The sequence below is a fragment of the Solanum stenotomum genome, chromosome 9 (assembly GCF_019186545.1).
Source record: "Solanum stenotomum isolate F172 chromosome 9, ASM1918654v1, whole genome shotgun sequence".
NCBI classification, from domain to species: Eukaryota; Viridiplantae; Streptophyta; class Magnoliopsida; order Solanales; family Solanaceae; genus Solanum; species Solanum stenotomum.
The window spans coordinates 35,472,294-35,490,549 of NC_064290.1; the positions used below are offsets into that span (position 1 = coordinate 35,472,294).

Below are 18,256 nucleotides of genomic sequence, written 5' to 3' on the forward strand. Positions count from 1 at the left end.
CTCCGGAAATAGGCCATCAGGAGGATATGCAGTTTGATCAAACAAGTATTGATGTTGGGAAGAGAAAGGAACAGGGAACATCTGACCTGATCTTAGCCTAGCAAGAGGATGAATATTGTATCCATCTTTCAAGCGAAAACAAAATGCATATATACAAACCATGGACATTCTTAATTTAATTAAACTAGGTAAATTGTAGGGAAAATTGTATATAATAGCAAACTATTAATTCAAATTAAATGCTATAAATATAGTTTGATTTAATTGTACCTCATAGCAAACTGTTGCTATTTCACCTCTCTCCTGGTGAATCTCGCTCGCCACTCTTGTTCTCTCCCTCGCATCTCTCGTTTTTTATACAAACGCAAGTGTATAAAGTGTGTTTGTGTTTGTATAAGCGAGAGAAAATTGTATATATACATATATTATCGTTCCCCTCTCTCCCCTCTCCCAGATCTCGCTCTCTCACTCGCCTGTCTCACTTTATACAAAAAACGAAAATTGTATAAAATGTGTTTGTGTTTGTATAAAGCGAGAGAAAATTGTATATATACATATATTTTCGTTCCCCTCTCTCCCCTCTCCTAGATCTCGCTCGCCACTTTCCCAGATCTCGCTCTCTCACTCACCTCTCTCACTTTATACAAAAACGTAAATGTATAAAATGCGTGAAAATTGTATATATACATATATTTTCATTCCCCTCTCTCCCCTCTCCCAGATCTCGCTCGCTCACTCGCCTCTCTCACTTTATACAATTGATCTTTTTGTATATGTATACCAAAGTAGATTATACAACTGCTTTCTTTTGTATATGTATAGCGAAATATACATATTTATGTTTGCTATGGAGCACAATTATGCAAACTTTGCTATAGCATACAAATATAAATTTTGTGTTTGCTACATGTGAAAGTTGCTCTAAATTATTTGTGTTTTGCACGGAATTGAACTATTTTATTAATCTTATCACTTGGTAATATCCGTCCATACAAGAACATAATTAACTAAGTTCAAAGGGAGGACCTTCGACTCCTTTCTTATGAACCTCCATCAATCTCTTTTTTATTATAGTATGTCATCTCATGTATATATCAGAAATGACCCTATAGTTGTTAATATGATAAAGGTTTGCCTCATTGTCTCATAATAGTCATTAATATTGCTTAGATTTCATATCATCGGCCCCGACTTATTTAGAACTGAACCATAGTTATTGATATGGTTATATTATGCAGTTACAAAGAATTAATGCAATGATCAACCAAACAGTAGGTGTCATCTGAATGAAACTGTTCACAACTGGATATTCTAAATCCAAATTTTGATACATAACATGTTAAAATCTCACAATATAATTTTGTGAGCATTTGAAATCACAACTATACATAAATAATAATAAAGACGATCTTAATTTCCTGCCAATCAAGAAGAAAAATGCATGTTTCTTAACATATTTTTCAATAAGATAGTCTGTCAGACTGTATCCAAGTTTACAGTTCATAAATTTAATTGAAAGAAGCCAAAAGAAAGAGTTATTACTATAGTAAAATGATCTTTAACAGAAATTAATACCTTAACTGCTGCTAAATATGTATTTTCAGAGGTAATTAGTACTCTCTATAAATGTCCTTAAAGTATATAGAGTCATTTAATCTATTGACAATTAATTAATGTCGGTAAATGCTCTATCATTCTTCGTTAATGTGCATACTTATTACCGATAAAAATTATTTTTTGTCATAGTGTATTTTGGGCAGCTGTTAGTTTCAAGAAAACTCGATCTCTTATTTTGTACAAAAAGAAGAGAGGAAGAAATATGACCAATTTAATGTCAACTTGCGATAAAAAAAGTGGATTAATTGTCTCTATAAAAATATTTTAGGAAGAGTACAATGGCATATGAAATGTTTTACCTAAGATAAAATAATCAAAATAATATAGTTAATGTGGCAAGCAAGAGAGCAATCTATTTGGTTCTTTTAACAAACTTCACCATTGGTTTTGTATTAGTTATCACATACTTCCTCTGTTCCAATTTATGTGACTTACTTTCCTTTTTAGTCAGTCCCAAAAAGAATGACACATTTTTTTATTAAGTAATTTTTCAACTATAAAATGTCTATTTTACTCTTAATGAAATGATTTACAGTCACACAAATTTCTATCATTCATTTTGGACCACAAGTTTTAAAAGTCTTATCTTCTTTCTTAAACTCCGTGCCGAGTCAAACTATCTCACATAAAATGGGACGGAGGGAGTATTTGTTATTGTGTGTTATCAAATATAGCACAGTCCACAAGCAATTTTCCCTAAAAGTGAATGAAGAAGCTTGTAGAAAGGGACAAAAGAGAAGATAAATTTGCATTCATCCTTGCTAGAATTTTTAATAGAGTCCAAAAAAGTCACCAAAATAGTAAAAAGAAATTGCAATAGTTACATGAATCACTATGACTTACAATAAAAGATTAAGCTTCATGGAATAGGAGGAATAAACTTTTGAGGAATGAAACACATTTCATAAGAAGTTAATTAATGTATTTGAATTTTACTCCCTTGTAGAGAAAAAAAAACCTACAAATAATAGTGGCAGAAATAGAAGTTTTGTTTACTAAAGAACAAAATATTATGAATTCAACTATTCCAGTAGTGTTATGAGTTGTGGATTGAGTGACACAAGAGTAGCAATGTCGCATTGTGATTGAAATAAATTTTCAATGTTTATTCTTTCTTCTTTTGGTGCATTGAAATTAAGTGTGGGGTTTTAAAAGGTGTCAATGAAAAATGAAAAGTTGTGACTTTTGTGAAAAGTTTTGACTTTTGTGCAAAGTTGTAATTTTTGTGAAAAGTTGTGATTTTTATGAAGAGTTCTGACTTTTCTAAAGAATTGTGACTTCTATGAAAAATTGTGACTTTTTCGTAAGGTTATGACTTTTAAGAAGAGTTAAATAAGATTGTGATTTGTGACGGCGCCACATAGGCGGATCTAAGATTCTCTTTTATATATATATACACTAGGGAAATTGTCCGTGCTTCGCACTAGATTGAACTATTTTATTAATCTTACATATGATCATTCGAATATCTATATTTTTGATACATAAACTACATTGTCAAGAATATTTTATCTTAAGGCAAAGCATTCCTTCGAAATCTTAAAGTGCTATATTTTTCTAATTTTTATTTTTATTACACAAAAATTATGAGTCATAGAGAGATTTTAAGTATAAGAAAGAGGTCTAAGAAAATCTCCATGGAAATAGTTGGACAGAAGTAATATATTTTCTAAATTCCCGAAAGTTATAAAAAACAACATCAAACGTTAAAGAAGAGACAAAAAGCCTCAAACGACAACACTCCTAAGTAAAGTGAAACATCATATCCATACAAGAACAAAATTAACTAAATTCAAATTGACGACCTTCGCCTTTTTTTTTATGAACCTCCATCAATCTCTTTGTTTATCATGCATATGTCAAAAATGACTTTGTTCCTTGTTTATGCTCAAGTGTAGATAAGATACTTAATCCTCCCTAGTGTGCCATGCTCAATTGATTTTTGTCATTCATAAAGCAACAATACTGCTACATCATATGGCTGCCTCATCATCCCACCTTGAACAAGTTGGTCGGCTAGCCGTTTGTTAACATAATCCAAGCTACAATAGAAATATTGCAGCAACAAGTTGTCTGGAACACCATGGGTTAGACATTGCAATAAACTTACAAAACTGCACCAATATACCATGATGATGTTCGCCAAGAACCCTTTTAATGTTTTGGATGTTGTCCCTAAGCTTTATCATCATCGAAAGAGGGAAAAATCTTTCAAGGAATACATCGGTAAGCTCTTCCCATGAAGTGATAGAATCATTAGGTAACTCGGCTAACCATCTATAGCTTCTCCTGTTAAGGAGAATGGAAATAGACCGAATGGACTCTTTTGAAATGTTCTTAAAGGTGAATGGTCCACAAACATCCACACAATTTATGAGGTGTTCATGGGGTCTTCATAAGTAAGGCACCATACATTCCTCACATTTGAAGTAATTGAAGCATGGTTTCCGTCACATGAAATACTTCCCTCCTAGTGGTAAGAGGCAACTAGATAGCTCTTGTGGTTTGGACAATGTTCACATGCATCTCATTCATATCGCCCATGTGATCATTTTACCCAAAGTGACTAGCGTCGTCATTTCCATTGTCACTCATCTTTCCAACTACAATTTCGAAAAAAAAAACAAGCCTCTAAAACTAAATGAGTTTACTAACTTCACAAATTAAATTCTTACCCATCACTCTCAGGTAGCAGCACCATTTTTTATAACACTCAAATTTTTCTCAAGAAAAGTAAGAGAATAAGCGATCGTTGTCAATAAAAATACTCAACTAAGAGTCGGAGTAGAATCTTGCAGAGAGAGACATAATGCTTAGTTGATTTGTGTCATGTCATAAAGCAACAATACTGCTACCTCATATGGCTGCCTCATCATCCCACCTTGAACAAGTTGGTCGGCTAGCCATTTGTTAACAAAATTCAAGCTACAATAGAAGTATTGCAGCAACAAGTTGTCTGGAATACCATGGGTTAGACATTGCAATAAACTTACAAAACTGCACCAATGTCCCATGAAGATGTTGGCCAAGCACCTTTTAATGTTTTGGATGTTGTCCCTAAGCTTTATCATCATCGAGAGAGGGAAAAATCTTTCAAGGAATACATCAGTAAGCTCTTCCCATGAAGTTATAGAATCATTAGGTAACTCGGCTAATCATTTATAGCTTCCCTTGTTAAGGAGAATGGAAATAGACTCAACCGAATGGACTCTTTTGAAATGTTCTTAAAGGTGAATGGTCCACAAACATCCACACAATTTCTGAGGTGTTCATGGGGTCTTCATGAGCAAGGCACAGAACATTCCTCACATTTGAAGTAATTGAAGCACGGTTTCGGTCACATGGAACACTTCCCTCCTGGTGGTAGGAGGCAACCAGATAGCTCTCGTGGTTTGGACGATGTTCACATGCATATCATTCATATCTCCCATGTTATCATTTTACCCAAAGTGACTAGCGTCGTCACTTTCATTGTCACTCATCTTTCCAGCTGCAATTTGGAAAAAAACAAGCCACTAAAATTAAATGAATTTACTAACTAACTTCACAAATTGAATTCTTACCCATCACTCTCCGGTAGAAGCACCATTTTTTATAACACTCAAATCCTCAAGAAAAGTAAGAGAATAAGCGGTTATTGTCAATAAAAATACCCAACTAAGAGTTAGGGTCGAATCCTATAGAGAGAGATATAACGCAAAGATTTCAATTATGAAATTTAAATTGTAAATCAATTCATTTACAACAATTAAAAGAGAAGGGTGGATAATTCCACTAAATTTATGAAATAGGATTTTGATATCAAGTGTCACAATTCAACTAAAATTTTAGAGATTCAAACAATTAGAAAATAATCTAGGGGTGCGGGGATTGGAATTGATGTCACATAGGGGTAGTTGTGTTGCTCCATAGTGCTAAACAATCAAGGATAGGCTAGATTATCTTTAATGAAACTAATCTTCTTTCGATCTCATCATACCAATTCATAGAATCTTCTCTAGGTCTCATCTATGTGAATTACAAATAAACCCATTACCTTACGAAATTCCTCTTTTGATCAGATTTGAGCAAATAGATATGACCTATAACATCTTTTTGAGCAAATCATAGACATCAAACCTATATTGCATGTATTAAACTAATTGCCCACTTCAATTGATCTCTTTCGAGTGGCTTACTAGTGGTTTATGTCTCTTCCATGCTTCATATCGATCCAAAACAGATTTTGTTAGAGAAATATTCAAGAGGTAGACAATTGCAACCAGTGTTTTTCCCCCAAAGTGAATAGGAAGTCCCCTTTCATTAAGTAGGCTTCTGGCCATTTCAACCACTGTGCAATTTGTCCACTCAACAACTCCATTTTGTTGTGGCAAATACGGTGCTCTAAGCTCCCTATGAATTCCATTCTCATCACAAAATATATTTAAATCATTAGATAAAAAATTTACCACTACGATTTGTGCGAAGAGCTCTTATGTTGCAGCATGTTTGCTTCTCTACGAGAGCCTTGAATTTCCTGAAATTCTTAAACGCTTCAGATTCCAATTTTAGAATGTAAACCTAGCTCATACAGCTATAATCATCAGTAAACAAAAGAAAATAGTGACTCTCATCAAGTGAATCAGTCTTCATTGGTCCACAAAAGTCAGCATGTACAAGCTCAAGACAACTGCTAGCCCTCTAAGACTTTTTTATAGGGAAAGATCTCCTACTTTGTTTTTGAAATATGCACCATTCACATGACTCAAGCTCGCCCACTTTTGGTAAGTCAACCACCATGTTCTTTCTATTCAACAGTTTCAGCCTATTAATGTTCAAATGACCATAGAGAAGATGTCAAAGTTGAGTTTCATTAACACCTTTAGCAACTAACACATTTTTAATAATAACTAAAACATTAAGGGGAAACATATTGTTCTAAGTCATATGCACAATTGCAATAGTTTGACAAGATTTTTCGTCACTAACAATACATGAGTCATTATCAAACAAAACAGAATAACCATTAACCATCAAGTGTCCAATACTTAGCAAGTTGTAAGCCAAATTATGAATGAATTGCACATCTAGATAAGTTTAGAATTACCCTACGTTGTTTTGATGGCTATGGTACCTCTGCCTTCAACTTGTACTTGTTTGTCATCACCGAGTCGAACTTCACTCTTTTTCGACTCATCAAGATCTCTAAATAGAGGCTTTCTACAAGACATATGATTCGAGCATCCACTATCAATAATCCAACTACCATCAAAATTGTTTGTAATTGGAGAATGAGACATGAACAACTTACTTTCATCCTCAACTTTCTCGGAGAAATTTGTGTGCTTTTGCTTATCTTTTTGCTTGGTCCAACAATATGCTTCAATGTGTCATGACTTCTGACAATACCAATATTTCAAGTTACTCTTGGGCTGACTTGACTCACGAAATTATCCTCTGCCTCTATCGTGACCTCAACCTCGCCCACAAAATCTGCATCTTCCTAAACTAGAGAAATCTGAGGATTTTTCCTTGAAGAAAGATGGTTCATCTTTCGCCTCGAATGTCTTTTCTTCAACCTTCTCATGAGACCTATTTAGCCTATCTTCATGAGCTAACAAAGAATCCATTAATTCATCAAATGTATAATTAGATAAATCCTTGGATTCTTCTATAGTAGCAACCACTTGCTCAAACTTATTGATTAAAGACCTCAAAATCTTTGCTACAACAGTTTCATCAATAATTATCTCTCCATAAGACTTCATGAGATTAACAATTGCAGAGACTCTAGACATATAGTCTTGCGCTGATTCACCATTTTTCATACTCAAAGTTTCAAAATCACAACGCAAAGTTTGCAATTTAACTACAATTACTTTTTTATCTCTTATATACTCCTACTGCAAAAAATTTCAAGTTTCATTAGATGTCTCCGCTACTGAAATTCTAGGGAAGTTATCATTATGAAGGCCTTTGTTGAATCAGGAACAACACCTTTGAATCCTTCCTGTGATTTTTCCGTAGTTGTTGTGTGTGGCCATCATCTGTGTCTGGAAATCCGTTTTCCACCAAGTTCCATAACTCTTGAGACTTAAAAAGAATCTTTATCTTAAGACTCCATAAATGATAATTCACCCCTTTAAAAACTGGGAGAGGTTGAGAGTTTGAATTGGTGTTCACTGCCATTTTTTTATGGATTTCTCTCATGTTTTAACAATCTCTCTTCCTCACTCTCTCTTTGACTCAACTTGGTTGCTCTGATACCAAAATTGCCAGAAAAAAAGAAGAATAAAAGTAGGCAGAGTTATGAGAAAGAAAGTTTTATTACTGCACAATTCCACACTGCATAAAACAACCAGACATAGTACCCTTTATAGGCTTACAACTTAACAAATAAAGTTAAAAAATAGGAACTAACAAGTAGTGGTTAAACATTGGTAAAACACTGAAAACGTGTCCTACTAATATGATCGTCAATGAGAGTCTTTAATATGTTGTGGTTGGGAAGTTCTCATATGAATGACCGGACATCTAAAATCTGAGGAGATTAATGCCCAAACAATGTTATTTGAAGGGAGAATGCAACATAGGCCTGCTAACGTACGATATTTTCCAACCAAGGCTACCTTATTAGAGGACTATGTTAGCTTGCTATCAAAACCGACGTTTTACATTACTCACATAAATTGGTCTTACCTAATTAGGACTCTGAAGTGGGATCCGTTGTTTGACCCGGAGGAGAAAACTTCAATAACTATTGCTTGTTGACTAATTCTTCAAGAATATCAACCAAGTGTAGAATCTTATTATGGTCCTATTTTTTAGTATTAGTAGAATTAAGGTTTACTTAGTCAATTTCTTTATTTTCCGCTTACTGTTTTAGTTGTTTGCTCCAATGACTCTAGGCTCTCCATGCAAATACGCAATAGGCTTCAGTGGCACTGGCCTCACTCCCGCCGTCATAGGTTTAATCTTTCTAGTATATGTATTTTGTGGTGACTGACCTACCTCCACCAGGGGTTGGCCACTTGCCGTCGCGGCAATTGTAATCGAGATCTCTATTTACTTTTGTTTGACGGTAGTAGGTTTAGGTTTAGAGAGCGTGTACGCTTTTAAATTTTACTTTGGCACCAAGAAACATAATTCTTTAAAATAAAATTACTTTCAACAATGGCTTCTATTAAAAAAAAAAAGTTTGTGATATTCCACATATATTGACTGTGAATCCCTTGAACATAAGGATAGACGTTGACAAATCTCAGTCACTATATTATATTTATCTATATCCACCACAACTCACCTTCCTATTAAAAATTAATTTCACCAAATGACGAGAGGGAATAGGAGAAAACATGCATGGTGAGCACAAAAATGAATACTTATGGTAGAGGAATGGCATATACATTGTACGAGTAGTTGCCGAACGAAAGGGGAAAAAGCATAGCATAGTTACTAAGTTGTAAAGAGAAATTGAAAGCATGACTAAATAATATTACAGCAGAAAATGTATAGCATCATAAGCAATCAACCTTAGACTTTTGGCAGATTGAGTGATCATGATGTTATAGCTAGCTAGCACTTAACTTGGTTTTTTTTATCTTGTTAAATTAATGTGACCATTCACCGGAAACCTCCTCCGAATGCGGGAGCCCAGTAATCTGCTCCATTGTCACTCCCAACTTGCAGTGTGCATGATAGCGGAACTAGACACAAACCTCTACTCCGCAGATCCTTTTTCTCTTCTTCTTGATAATCCTTCATTCAAATACAAGAATTAGAGATTGTCTGTTGAAAGAAGGAACAAGCTGTAATTGTTTGAACACATATATAAAACAACTACCTGCTCACCATTTGCCTTCCTTTTCAGGCAGTTGTCATTGGATAGCTGCATTAAATTGAAAAAATAGTTAACAACACCATTTTTGTCACTAGTGTCATTTGAATGCTCGGATGGTAGCTATTATTATTATTATACGTAAATATGGTATTTCGTGATAGAAATTAAAGGGAAATAAAGAATATATACCTGACCAGGGTCTTCGGGAAATAAACTATTTCTCTCATGAACCTGTAAAGCAAATAATAATCATTAATCAATAAATGCAATAACTATATATTATATTAATATTAATTGAATTTCACATGCCATATGCCTCATATATTGTAGACCACAGATATCACATGCATTACAGTGGTCCGCCCACGGCCCCACCTATAGCATTACCGACGGATATATACTTGGGAATGTTATCTCACATCCTTCGTCAAACTAATTAAACAACTCTCCATTCATTTTATATGATATAGTTTGATTTGATATAACTTTTTTAAAAAAGAAAAATTAAATTTTGTGACTTAAAATAAGTGATAATTATTTGTGTAGTTATAAATCATTTCATAAAATAGATATTTTAAAGTTAAAATATTACTAAATATAAAAATGAGTTATTCTTTCTTGAATTGACTAAAAAATAAAGTGAGTTATTTAAATTGGGATAGAGGGAATGTGCATTTTGAATGTTGTTATAGTTTTAAAAATGGACTCTCTTCGTGTAAAAAAGAATAATCTAGTTTGATTCGACCCAAAGTTTGATGATATAAGAAGATTTTTTAATCTTGTGTTTTGAAATTAAAGTTATATCAAATATATCAAAATGTCTTTTAATTTTATGGCCTTAAACATGTCACGTAGAAAGTTAAAATTAAAATATTGCCTAAAAAGTTATTATTTTTTAAATAGACCAAAAGGAAAGAAGATCATTTTTTTAAAACGGAGTAATAGATATGGCTACAAGCTGAATCGTGAAAGTAAGCCGACATCGATTTTACGAATTTCTACTAGCTTTATTCGTAATGCTTCAATATAAAACTTATGTATTTAGAAAGTTCAATAGTTAACAATTCATATTTTTAAAAATTATGATATGTTTATATTTGTGTATTTTTGTGTGTGTAGGGGTCATGTATACTACTCCCTCCGTTCTACTTTATGTGAGGTAGTTTGACTCGCCACACAGTTTAAGAAAGAAATGAAGACTTTTAAAATTTATGGTTCAAAATGAATGATAGAAATTTGTGTGGCTGTAAATCATTTCATTAAGGATAAAATATATATTCTTTATAGTTATATTGTTACTTAATATAGAAATGTATTATTCTTTTTGGGACTAACTAAAAAGAAAAGTAAGTCACATAAATTAGGATAGGGAGTATGTTATTTCAAGAAAGAATATGTACATACCAGTTTGAAAATAATATGTGTAGTTTAAAGGTTAGTTTAGGAGAAAGAATAAAGTTTAAAAAATGGGAAAATTGAGAATCTTACAGATTGCTGGCGCCTCATATTTCCTGATCCACTACCTAGGTAAGGCAAGCTAAGGGCCTGCAATTAAAAGAGAAATTGGAATATATTTTTACAAAAACTAAAACTCATTTTATTTTTCAATCTTATATATTCCATTACTTATGTGTTTCATGGTAGTTTGGGAAAATGAAAGACACAAGAAATGTCACCTCAATTTGGCTCTGCAGGAATCTGACGTACCCAATTGCTTCTAACAGGACAGAAGCTGTGTCAGTCTGCAAAAAATTTAGTAATTTAGGGTATGTTTTGTACCCACCAAAATATTCCCCCTAAAACAAATCAATTTTCTTACTTATTTACTAATATTTGATAAATATTATCTCAAAAATATTTTATATAATCTAGCAAAACACTATAGGGGGTTCCGGGGTGATTGTTTGGCATCGTCATAAGGAGGGATTAGGGGTGTTTGGTGGGTGGAGATGAGATAATGAATTTGCATATGGCACTAATCTATCTAGTAATTTTTCCTATTTTGATTAACAATAATTCATTTTCCTAGAAAAAACATTTTTGGCCAACAAAACTTGAGAATATTGAAAAAAAATATTTTCGTCTGTACCAAAAACACTCTATAAGTTTTTTTTTTAAAAAAAATGGGTAAAGAAACTGTAAAGTGAAAACCCTAAAGGATAAAAGGAGAAAGATGAAGACAGCTTTATAGGAGTATAAAGAAGTTATTTCTTTTAAAGCTGAAAATACATATTATTGTGTGATAATTCCACACTTAAAAGGTAATTAATTAGTTATGTTAATTAATTGGGTAAAGCTTACCTTCCCAAATGGGGAGACAAGTTGGTGAAGAGCTGTTATTCTGTCCCCTAATTTTTCCTTTCTCACCTGTTTACAAACCACAAAAATTTACATGTCTTTGGTGACATATATTGTATGGAAAAGAAAAAAAGAATCACCATTTTTGAAGGTTAAGACAATCAAGAAAGACAAGAGTGTTGTGACAAAAATGAGAAAGAGATGGAGAAAAAGAAAAAGTTTGATTTTTACTAATTATAATTATTTACCTTGAAGGTGGACTGAGTTGAAGATGGTTGAACCCTAGCCTTCTTATTTGGTGCTCTGCTGTTGCACTTTGGAAAAAGGCAAACAAAAGAAACAATTAGTCATTCCTAATCTAACAATCATATCAAACTAGTATGAATATATACCTCAGATGAATGATCTGGAGTTGGGTGTGAGTTTTTGTTAGAAAAATCAAGCATGTTGCTGCTCAAAGTTGTAACACAAGACTTGGGAGATGAGACTGGTATCATCTGTGCTGACCAAGTTGGTTTAGCAGCTAATTCTGCAGTTTGGTGATGGAACTCCACATTATTTCCATCTTCATACATATTATAGCTATTTCCGACATCCTTTTGGTTAACGTCTATAACAGAATCAGGCTGGTTCAGGAACGTCTGTTCATCCCAATTGTTCTCCAATTTCTTCACCTGCATATGTACTGACTTGTCTTCTTCTCCCACCAACCCACCTCTATTCATAGACCACACATCAAACACAAACAATTAATTATACCAACACTACTTTTACTTAAAAAAACATGAAAATCAAAATCAGTTTCAAACAAGTCAATATAAAAGTCTTCAATGAAAATCAAGATCGGAATATTTACACAAGTAATTGGCTCCACGATTCAGGTAGCTGATTTTGGTTACTATCATTCCATGAAGCAGCAGTAGATGACATGGGAATTAGTGAAGAAGAGAAATGAGGAATATGATTATTAGGAGGCAACAAGGAAGGAACATGATGAGTAGTAGCAGCAGCAGTAACAGCTTGTTGAGATGATGATATGGGAGGCCTCATATTATTCATCATGTTCCACCAGTTAGGGCTTCCACCCATAATTTGTTGTACTGGTGATTTCTCCATAACATCACCTCTATTCATTTTCTTTCCAAACTTAGCTAACTTTCTCTTTCTTGTTTATTTCATATCTTCTTCTTTCCAATAATATTTTTTCCTCAAGTCTTGTTTTTTTTTTTTTTTTTGGAGAAACTTTGAGAGGTCTTTCTTACTCTTGATTAAGTAGAGGAAAGATACATAAAAGGGTAGCTATACTTGGAGGAGGAGGAGGAGAGAGAGAGAGAGAAAGAGAGAAGAAAGAGAATTTTGAATGATGGAGTTTTGAGAACCTTTGTCTTTCTATCCCTCCTTTTTCTTTATTACTCTTACTAGCTTTCCTTTATTATTTTTTCCTCCTCCTTTATGTTTTCCCTTTCCTTCTTTACTTTTCTCTTGCTTTTGCTTTATCAAAAGGTGATTGCAATTCTCATCAAGTAAAATAAAAGTTATGTATTGATGAGTTCTACTCCTATGGCTGCTAGTGCACCATAATTTCAACCCTTTTACAACCTTTGCTTCTTCAACTCCTATACTTACCATACATGATACAACTATGACTTTACCAATATTACATTTAATTGTCCATAATAACATGAAAAATAAATTTGTTACTAAAAATTAAATTATGTTTATAGTGTAAAAAAATATTCAATGTCATTGTATATAAATTGCACCATTTTTTGCTAGGCTTTCAACATCTACTTATTTTGACAAGTAATTTAATCAGATGTATTTTTCGAAAAAATAATTTTAGAGAATAGCAATTTATGTTTGGGTAATCCATTAGAAAAATACTTTGTTCAATATTAGAGCACTAATTTTTGTTTGATTATCAAACTACAACAAAAATAGTTTTAAATGACAATAAATATACACATTAACAAAGAGTGTTAAAATTTTTGCCGACATTAATAAATTGTCATTTGATCTAATGTCGTTATAGGATTTAGGGATATTTACAAAGAGTGTTAACTGCCACTAAAAATACATATTTAGTGGCAATTAAGTTATTGTCATTAATTTATATATTATTATTTTATATTTCATATATCGTTTTACATACTATTTTGCAAAATTAGAAAAGAAGGTAACAATAATATTTTTGCAAGATTAGAAAAAAGAAAAAAAAATACTAACAAACATAGATTTCAGCCCTCCCAAAAATGTGTTATATTGATTGAAAATTTGTATATTTATTTAAAATAGTTTCTCTCTATAAAATAATCTTAATATTAAAGGTACATTAATGCTTGACATTTTTCGTAATTTGACTCTTAAAAATACTTTTTAAAAAGATTAATCAAACTCAATTTGCTTATGAAAAACACTTTCCAAATGAATCAGTCAAGTACAAATTGTTATTTTCTAAAAGCACTTTCCTAAAAAACTATTTTTTTAAAATGTTTCTATTAATAAATAGTTTTTTAACAGCGATACTAAACAGGCTCTAAATTATACGTGGGAGGTTAAATTTTGGGAATCTTTTATGCCGATGTATTAACGATTCTAACGGGTTGAATATCATGTTTCCTAAATCCTAATATGTGATGTTTTTTTTGTTGTAGTAACTAGTAAGTAAATTGAGATGTCCCTTGATCCGATGGTATTTAGTTAAATATGAAATTTAATAAAGAAAAAATAGCATTTAAACATATAATCTAAAATAAACTATAAATATATAAAATTCATGAAATGTTAAATATAGAAATGTACCTGTTTTTAAATAAACATTTTAAAATTATTCTAATTTCTAACTATCTAACCTATTCAGCATGCCCTCCTAATCCACATATTTGCTATTCTCTTGTTATTAAAAGTAACTAAAATGATAAAGAAATTAAAGAACATTATTTATTCTTATTGTTTTAGTTATTAATTATTCCATTGACTTCCAAGAATTAACAGATTAATACTCAATTGATTGATCAATTGACTACTATAACTTTTACCATGTTGGTGAGTATTTGATTTTGTTGAGTTTTGAGCTTTTTTCCTTTTCTATGTGAATAAATGAAAGTCCAAGGTTTTGGGTCTTCCTTCCTTTCCTATGTGGATAAATTTAGTCTAAATTTGACTAGTCCACTTTGTCCATAAGCCTAATATTATGGTGCATACATAAGACTTTCTTTTAGGTCTTATTTTGAGAGGTATGACAAGAGATTGAGAGCAGCCATATAGAGAGAAAAGTGAGAAAGTGCAGATTTTCGCACAAGCCCTAACAGCCAATTTCAAATCGCGATTCCTGCTTCGTTTCTTGTCTGATTTTGCTGATTTTTGGACAACTTGTTCTTTTCAACTTAATCTTTGATTGGGAACTGAGAGAGGGTGATGTGGAGTTCTATAGCTCCAAATTTTAGCTCATGAACAGTAGCTGCGGGTTTGGTGTTTTTGCTTGTTTTATTTCTCTAGTTTTTGGTGCTATCTTGTAGTTGTGTTGCTCTGATAGGACTTTGTCGGTGGCCATTTTGGAGAACACTTTTGTATCTCTTGTTGATTATTGTGGAGCTTTGGCCTTGTGGTTTTTACTCTTCACACCAAAGAGGTTTTCCATGTTAAACTTTGGTGTCTCATGTGTTGATTTATTTTTCTTGCTTGGTTGATTTGTTTGCTGCCCAAACAGTTTTATTCTTGCATTATTTTGTCTTCTCTTGGTTCAAATAGAAGGGAAAGTTTTGACTTGGGTTTTCTTTCGCTATTGTCCTGTCGTCCACATTTATGTTGTGCTTGCCTTTCCCAACAAAGTGGTATCAGAGCATTGGGTTGTTGTTAATCATCTATTTGCATGATGGAGTCAAATATGAGCAAGATGGTTTGTTTGAATGGTAATAATTATCATACTTTGAAAGGCAAGATGAAAAATCTTCTATTTGTCAAGAAAACACATCTATACCTGTGTTTGCTTCTAATAAACCCGAATCTATGAATGATGAGGATTGGAAATTTGAGAATTTACAGGTTTGTGGATATATTAGACAAAGGGTTGAAGATAATATTAGAAATCACATTGTGAATGAGATACATGCCAGAAGTTTGTGGGACAAGTTCAAGACACTATATGATTCGAAGACTGGCAACAATAAATTGTTTCTTTTGAAACAATTAATGAACATCAGGTATAAAGAGGGCACTCCTATTTCTGATCATATTAATGATTTTCAGGGTGTTCCTGATTAGCTATCCGGAATAGGTGTAAAATTCGATGAAGAAATTCAGGGACTATGGCTTCTTAATACTCTGCCGGACTCTTTTGAAACTCTTCGAGTTTCTTTGACTAATTCTGATCCCAGTGGTGTTGTAACCATTGAATATGCTAAGAGTGATGTCTTGAATGAAGGGATGAGAAGAAGATCTCAAGGCTCATCTTCTTCTAGTTCACACTCCGATGTTTTGATTACTGAAGACAGGGGGAGAAACAAGTTTAGAGGTCAGAATGACAGAGACAAAAAGCAGAGGAAAGTCAAAGTCCAGAGTCAAGAATGTTACATATGACTATTGCCACAAGAATGGGCATATCAAGAAATATTGTTCAAGTACAAGAGAGATATGAAACAACAAAAGAAAGAAGGCGATAATGAAAATCGTGTTGTTGTTGTTGCTAACGATGACCTTCTTGTTTCTTGTGATGAAAATGTCGTCAATCTTGTTTGCGATGAGTCTAGCTGATTTGTGGATTCTGGTGCTACTTCTCATATCACGCCTAGGAAGGAATTATTTTCTTCTTATACTCTAGGTAATTTTGGGATGTTGAAAATTGGCAATAATCATGAGGTTGAGGTTCTTGGTATTGGGACTGTTTGTTTGGAAAGTAATAATGGTTCCAAACTAGTTCTCAATAATGTCAAGCATGCTCCAGATGTCCGCTTGAATTTGATTTCTGTTAGATACCTTGATGATTAGGATTATGTTAATACCCTTGGTGCTGACCAATGAAAGCTTATAAGATGTTCGATGGCGGTAGCCCGTGGTGACAAGTTGTCTAACTTGTATGTTTTTCATGGAAAAGAGTTTCTTTTCAGAGTCATCCGCCTTCAAGAAAGCTTGATTTGCTGGAGTTGATACATTCTGATTTGTGTGATCCTTTTAAGGTAAAATCTCTTGGTGATGCACTTTACTTTGTGACTTTTATTGATGATCATTCGCGCAAACTCTAGGTATTCTCTTTGAAGTCCAAGGATCAGGTACTTGATGTGTTTAGGAATTTTCAGGCCTTGCTTGAGAGACAGACAGGGAAGAAATTGAAATGCATCCGTTCTGATAATGTTGGTGAGTATATTGGTCCTTTTGATAGATATTGCAGAGAGTAGAGTATTCGGCATCAGAAAACTACTCTGAAGACTCCTCAGCTAAATGGTTTAGTGGAGAGGATGAACAACACTCTTGTTGAAAGGGTTAGATGTATGATTTCAGATGCTAAGCTGCCAGATTCCTTTTGCGCAGAAGCACTTAACACTATTGCCTATGTTATCAATTTATCTCCTACTGTTGCTTTGAATGGTGATGTTCCTGACAAAGTTTGGTCTAGTAAGAATGTTTCTTATGATCATGTTAAAGTTTTTAGGTGTAAAGCCTTTATACATGTTCCTAAGGATGAGAGGTCAAAATTGGATGTTAAAACTAGGCAATGTATCTTTGTTGGTTATGGTCAAGATGAATTTGGCTATCGTTTCTTTGATCCAGTTGAGAAGAAACTAGTTAGAAGTTGTGATGTTGTGTTCTTTGAAGACCAAATAATTGAAGATCTTGACAAGGCTGAGAAAGTTGATTCTCAGAGCACTGAGAGCCTAGTTGATGTTGACCCAGTTCCTTTGACTATTCCACCAGGTGAAAATCTTCAAGTTGATATTGAAGATAGTGATCATATTTAGAATGACCAGTATGTCGTTGATGCTCCAGTGCAAAACGATGTAGTTGGTGAGGAACCAACTATTATTGATGCTCCCGAGAGTTCTCTCAGAAGATCTACTAGAGAGAAAATACCTTCATCTCGGTATTCTCCCAATGAGTATGCACTCTTGACTGACAGGGGAGAACCAGAGAGTCTTGATGAGGCCATGAAAAGTGAAGAAAAAGAAATGTGATTTGATGTTATGGAGGATGAAATGAGGTTTCTACATGATAATCATGCCTTTGATTTGGTTATGTTATCTAAAAATTGACAAGCTTTGAAAAACAAGTGGGTTTTTAGGGTGAAATATAAAGATGGTAGCCCAGTTTCACGGTACAAGGGTAGATTAGTTGTGAAGGGCTTTAACCAGAAAAAGGGAATTGATTTTGATGAGATATTCTCTCCAGTTGTAAAGATGTAATACATTCGTGTGGTTCTAGGCTTGGCTGCAAGTCTGGACTTGGAGGTTGAACAGGTGGATGTTAAAACTACTTTTCTCCATGGTGACTTGGATGAAGAAATTTATATGAAGCAACCGGAAGGCTTTG

General features: G+C 33.3%; 1 protein-coding gene across 1 annotated transcript; it reads right to left on the reverse strand.

Moving 5' to 3' along the window:
* Positions 1–8,959: 8,959 nt before the first annotated feature.
* On the reverse strand, positions 8,960–13,225 carry LOC125876624 (transcription factor bHLH68). The gene is made up of 9 exons (XM_049557844.1): positions 12,591–13,225; positions 12,127–12,451; positions 11,983–12,048; positions 11,738–11,803; positions 11,113–11,178; positions 10,925–10,981; positions 9,626–9,667; positions 9,440–9,484; positions 8,960–9,354 (listed from the first exon to the last, which is right to left on the reverse strand). The coding sequence occupies exons 1-9, from the start codon at positions 12,866–12,868 to the stop codon at positions 9,220–9,222; spliced, it is 1,080 nt and encodes a 359-aa protein (XP_049413801.1). The 5' UTR covers positions 12,869–13,225; the 3' UTR covers positions 8,960–9,219.
* Between the last annotated feature and the right edge of the window lie 5,031 nt (positions 13,226–18,256).

What these genes read in the sequence shown, in the direction of transcription:
- LOC125876624 (XM_049557844.1), bottom strand. Translation starts at nt 12,868, where the DNA reads ATGAATAGAGGTGATGTTATGGAGAAATCACCAGTACAACAAATTATG. An exon ending in TTGTCTCCCCATTTGGGAAG is followed by an intron (nt 11,179 to 11,737) that starts GTAAGCTTTACC and finishes AATTTTTTGCAG; the next exon opens with ACTGACACAGCTTCTGTCCT. An exon ending in TTCCCGAAGACCCTGGTCAG is followed by an intron (nt 9,485 to 9,625) that starts GTATATATTCTT and finishes AATTTAATGCAG; the next exon opens with CTATCCAATGACAACTGCCT.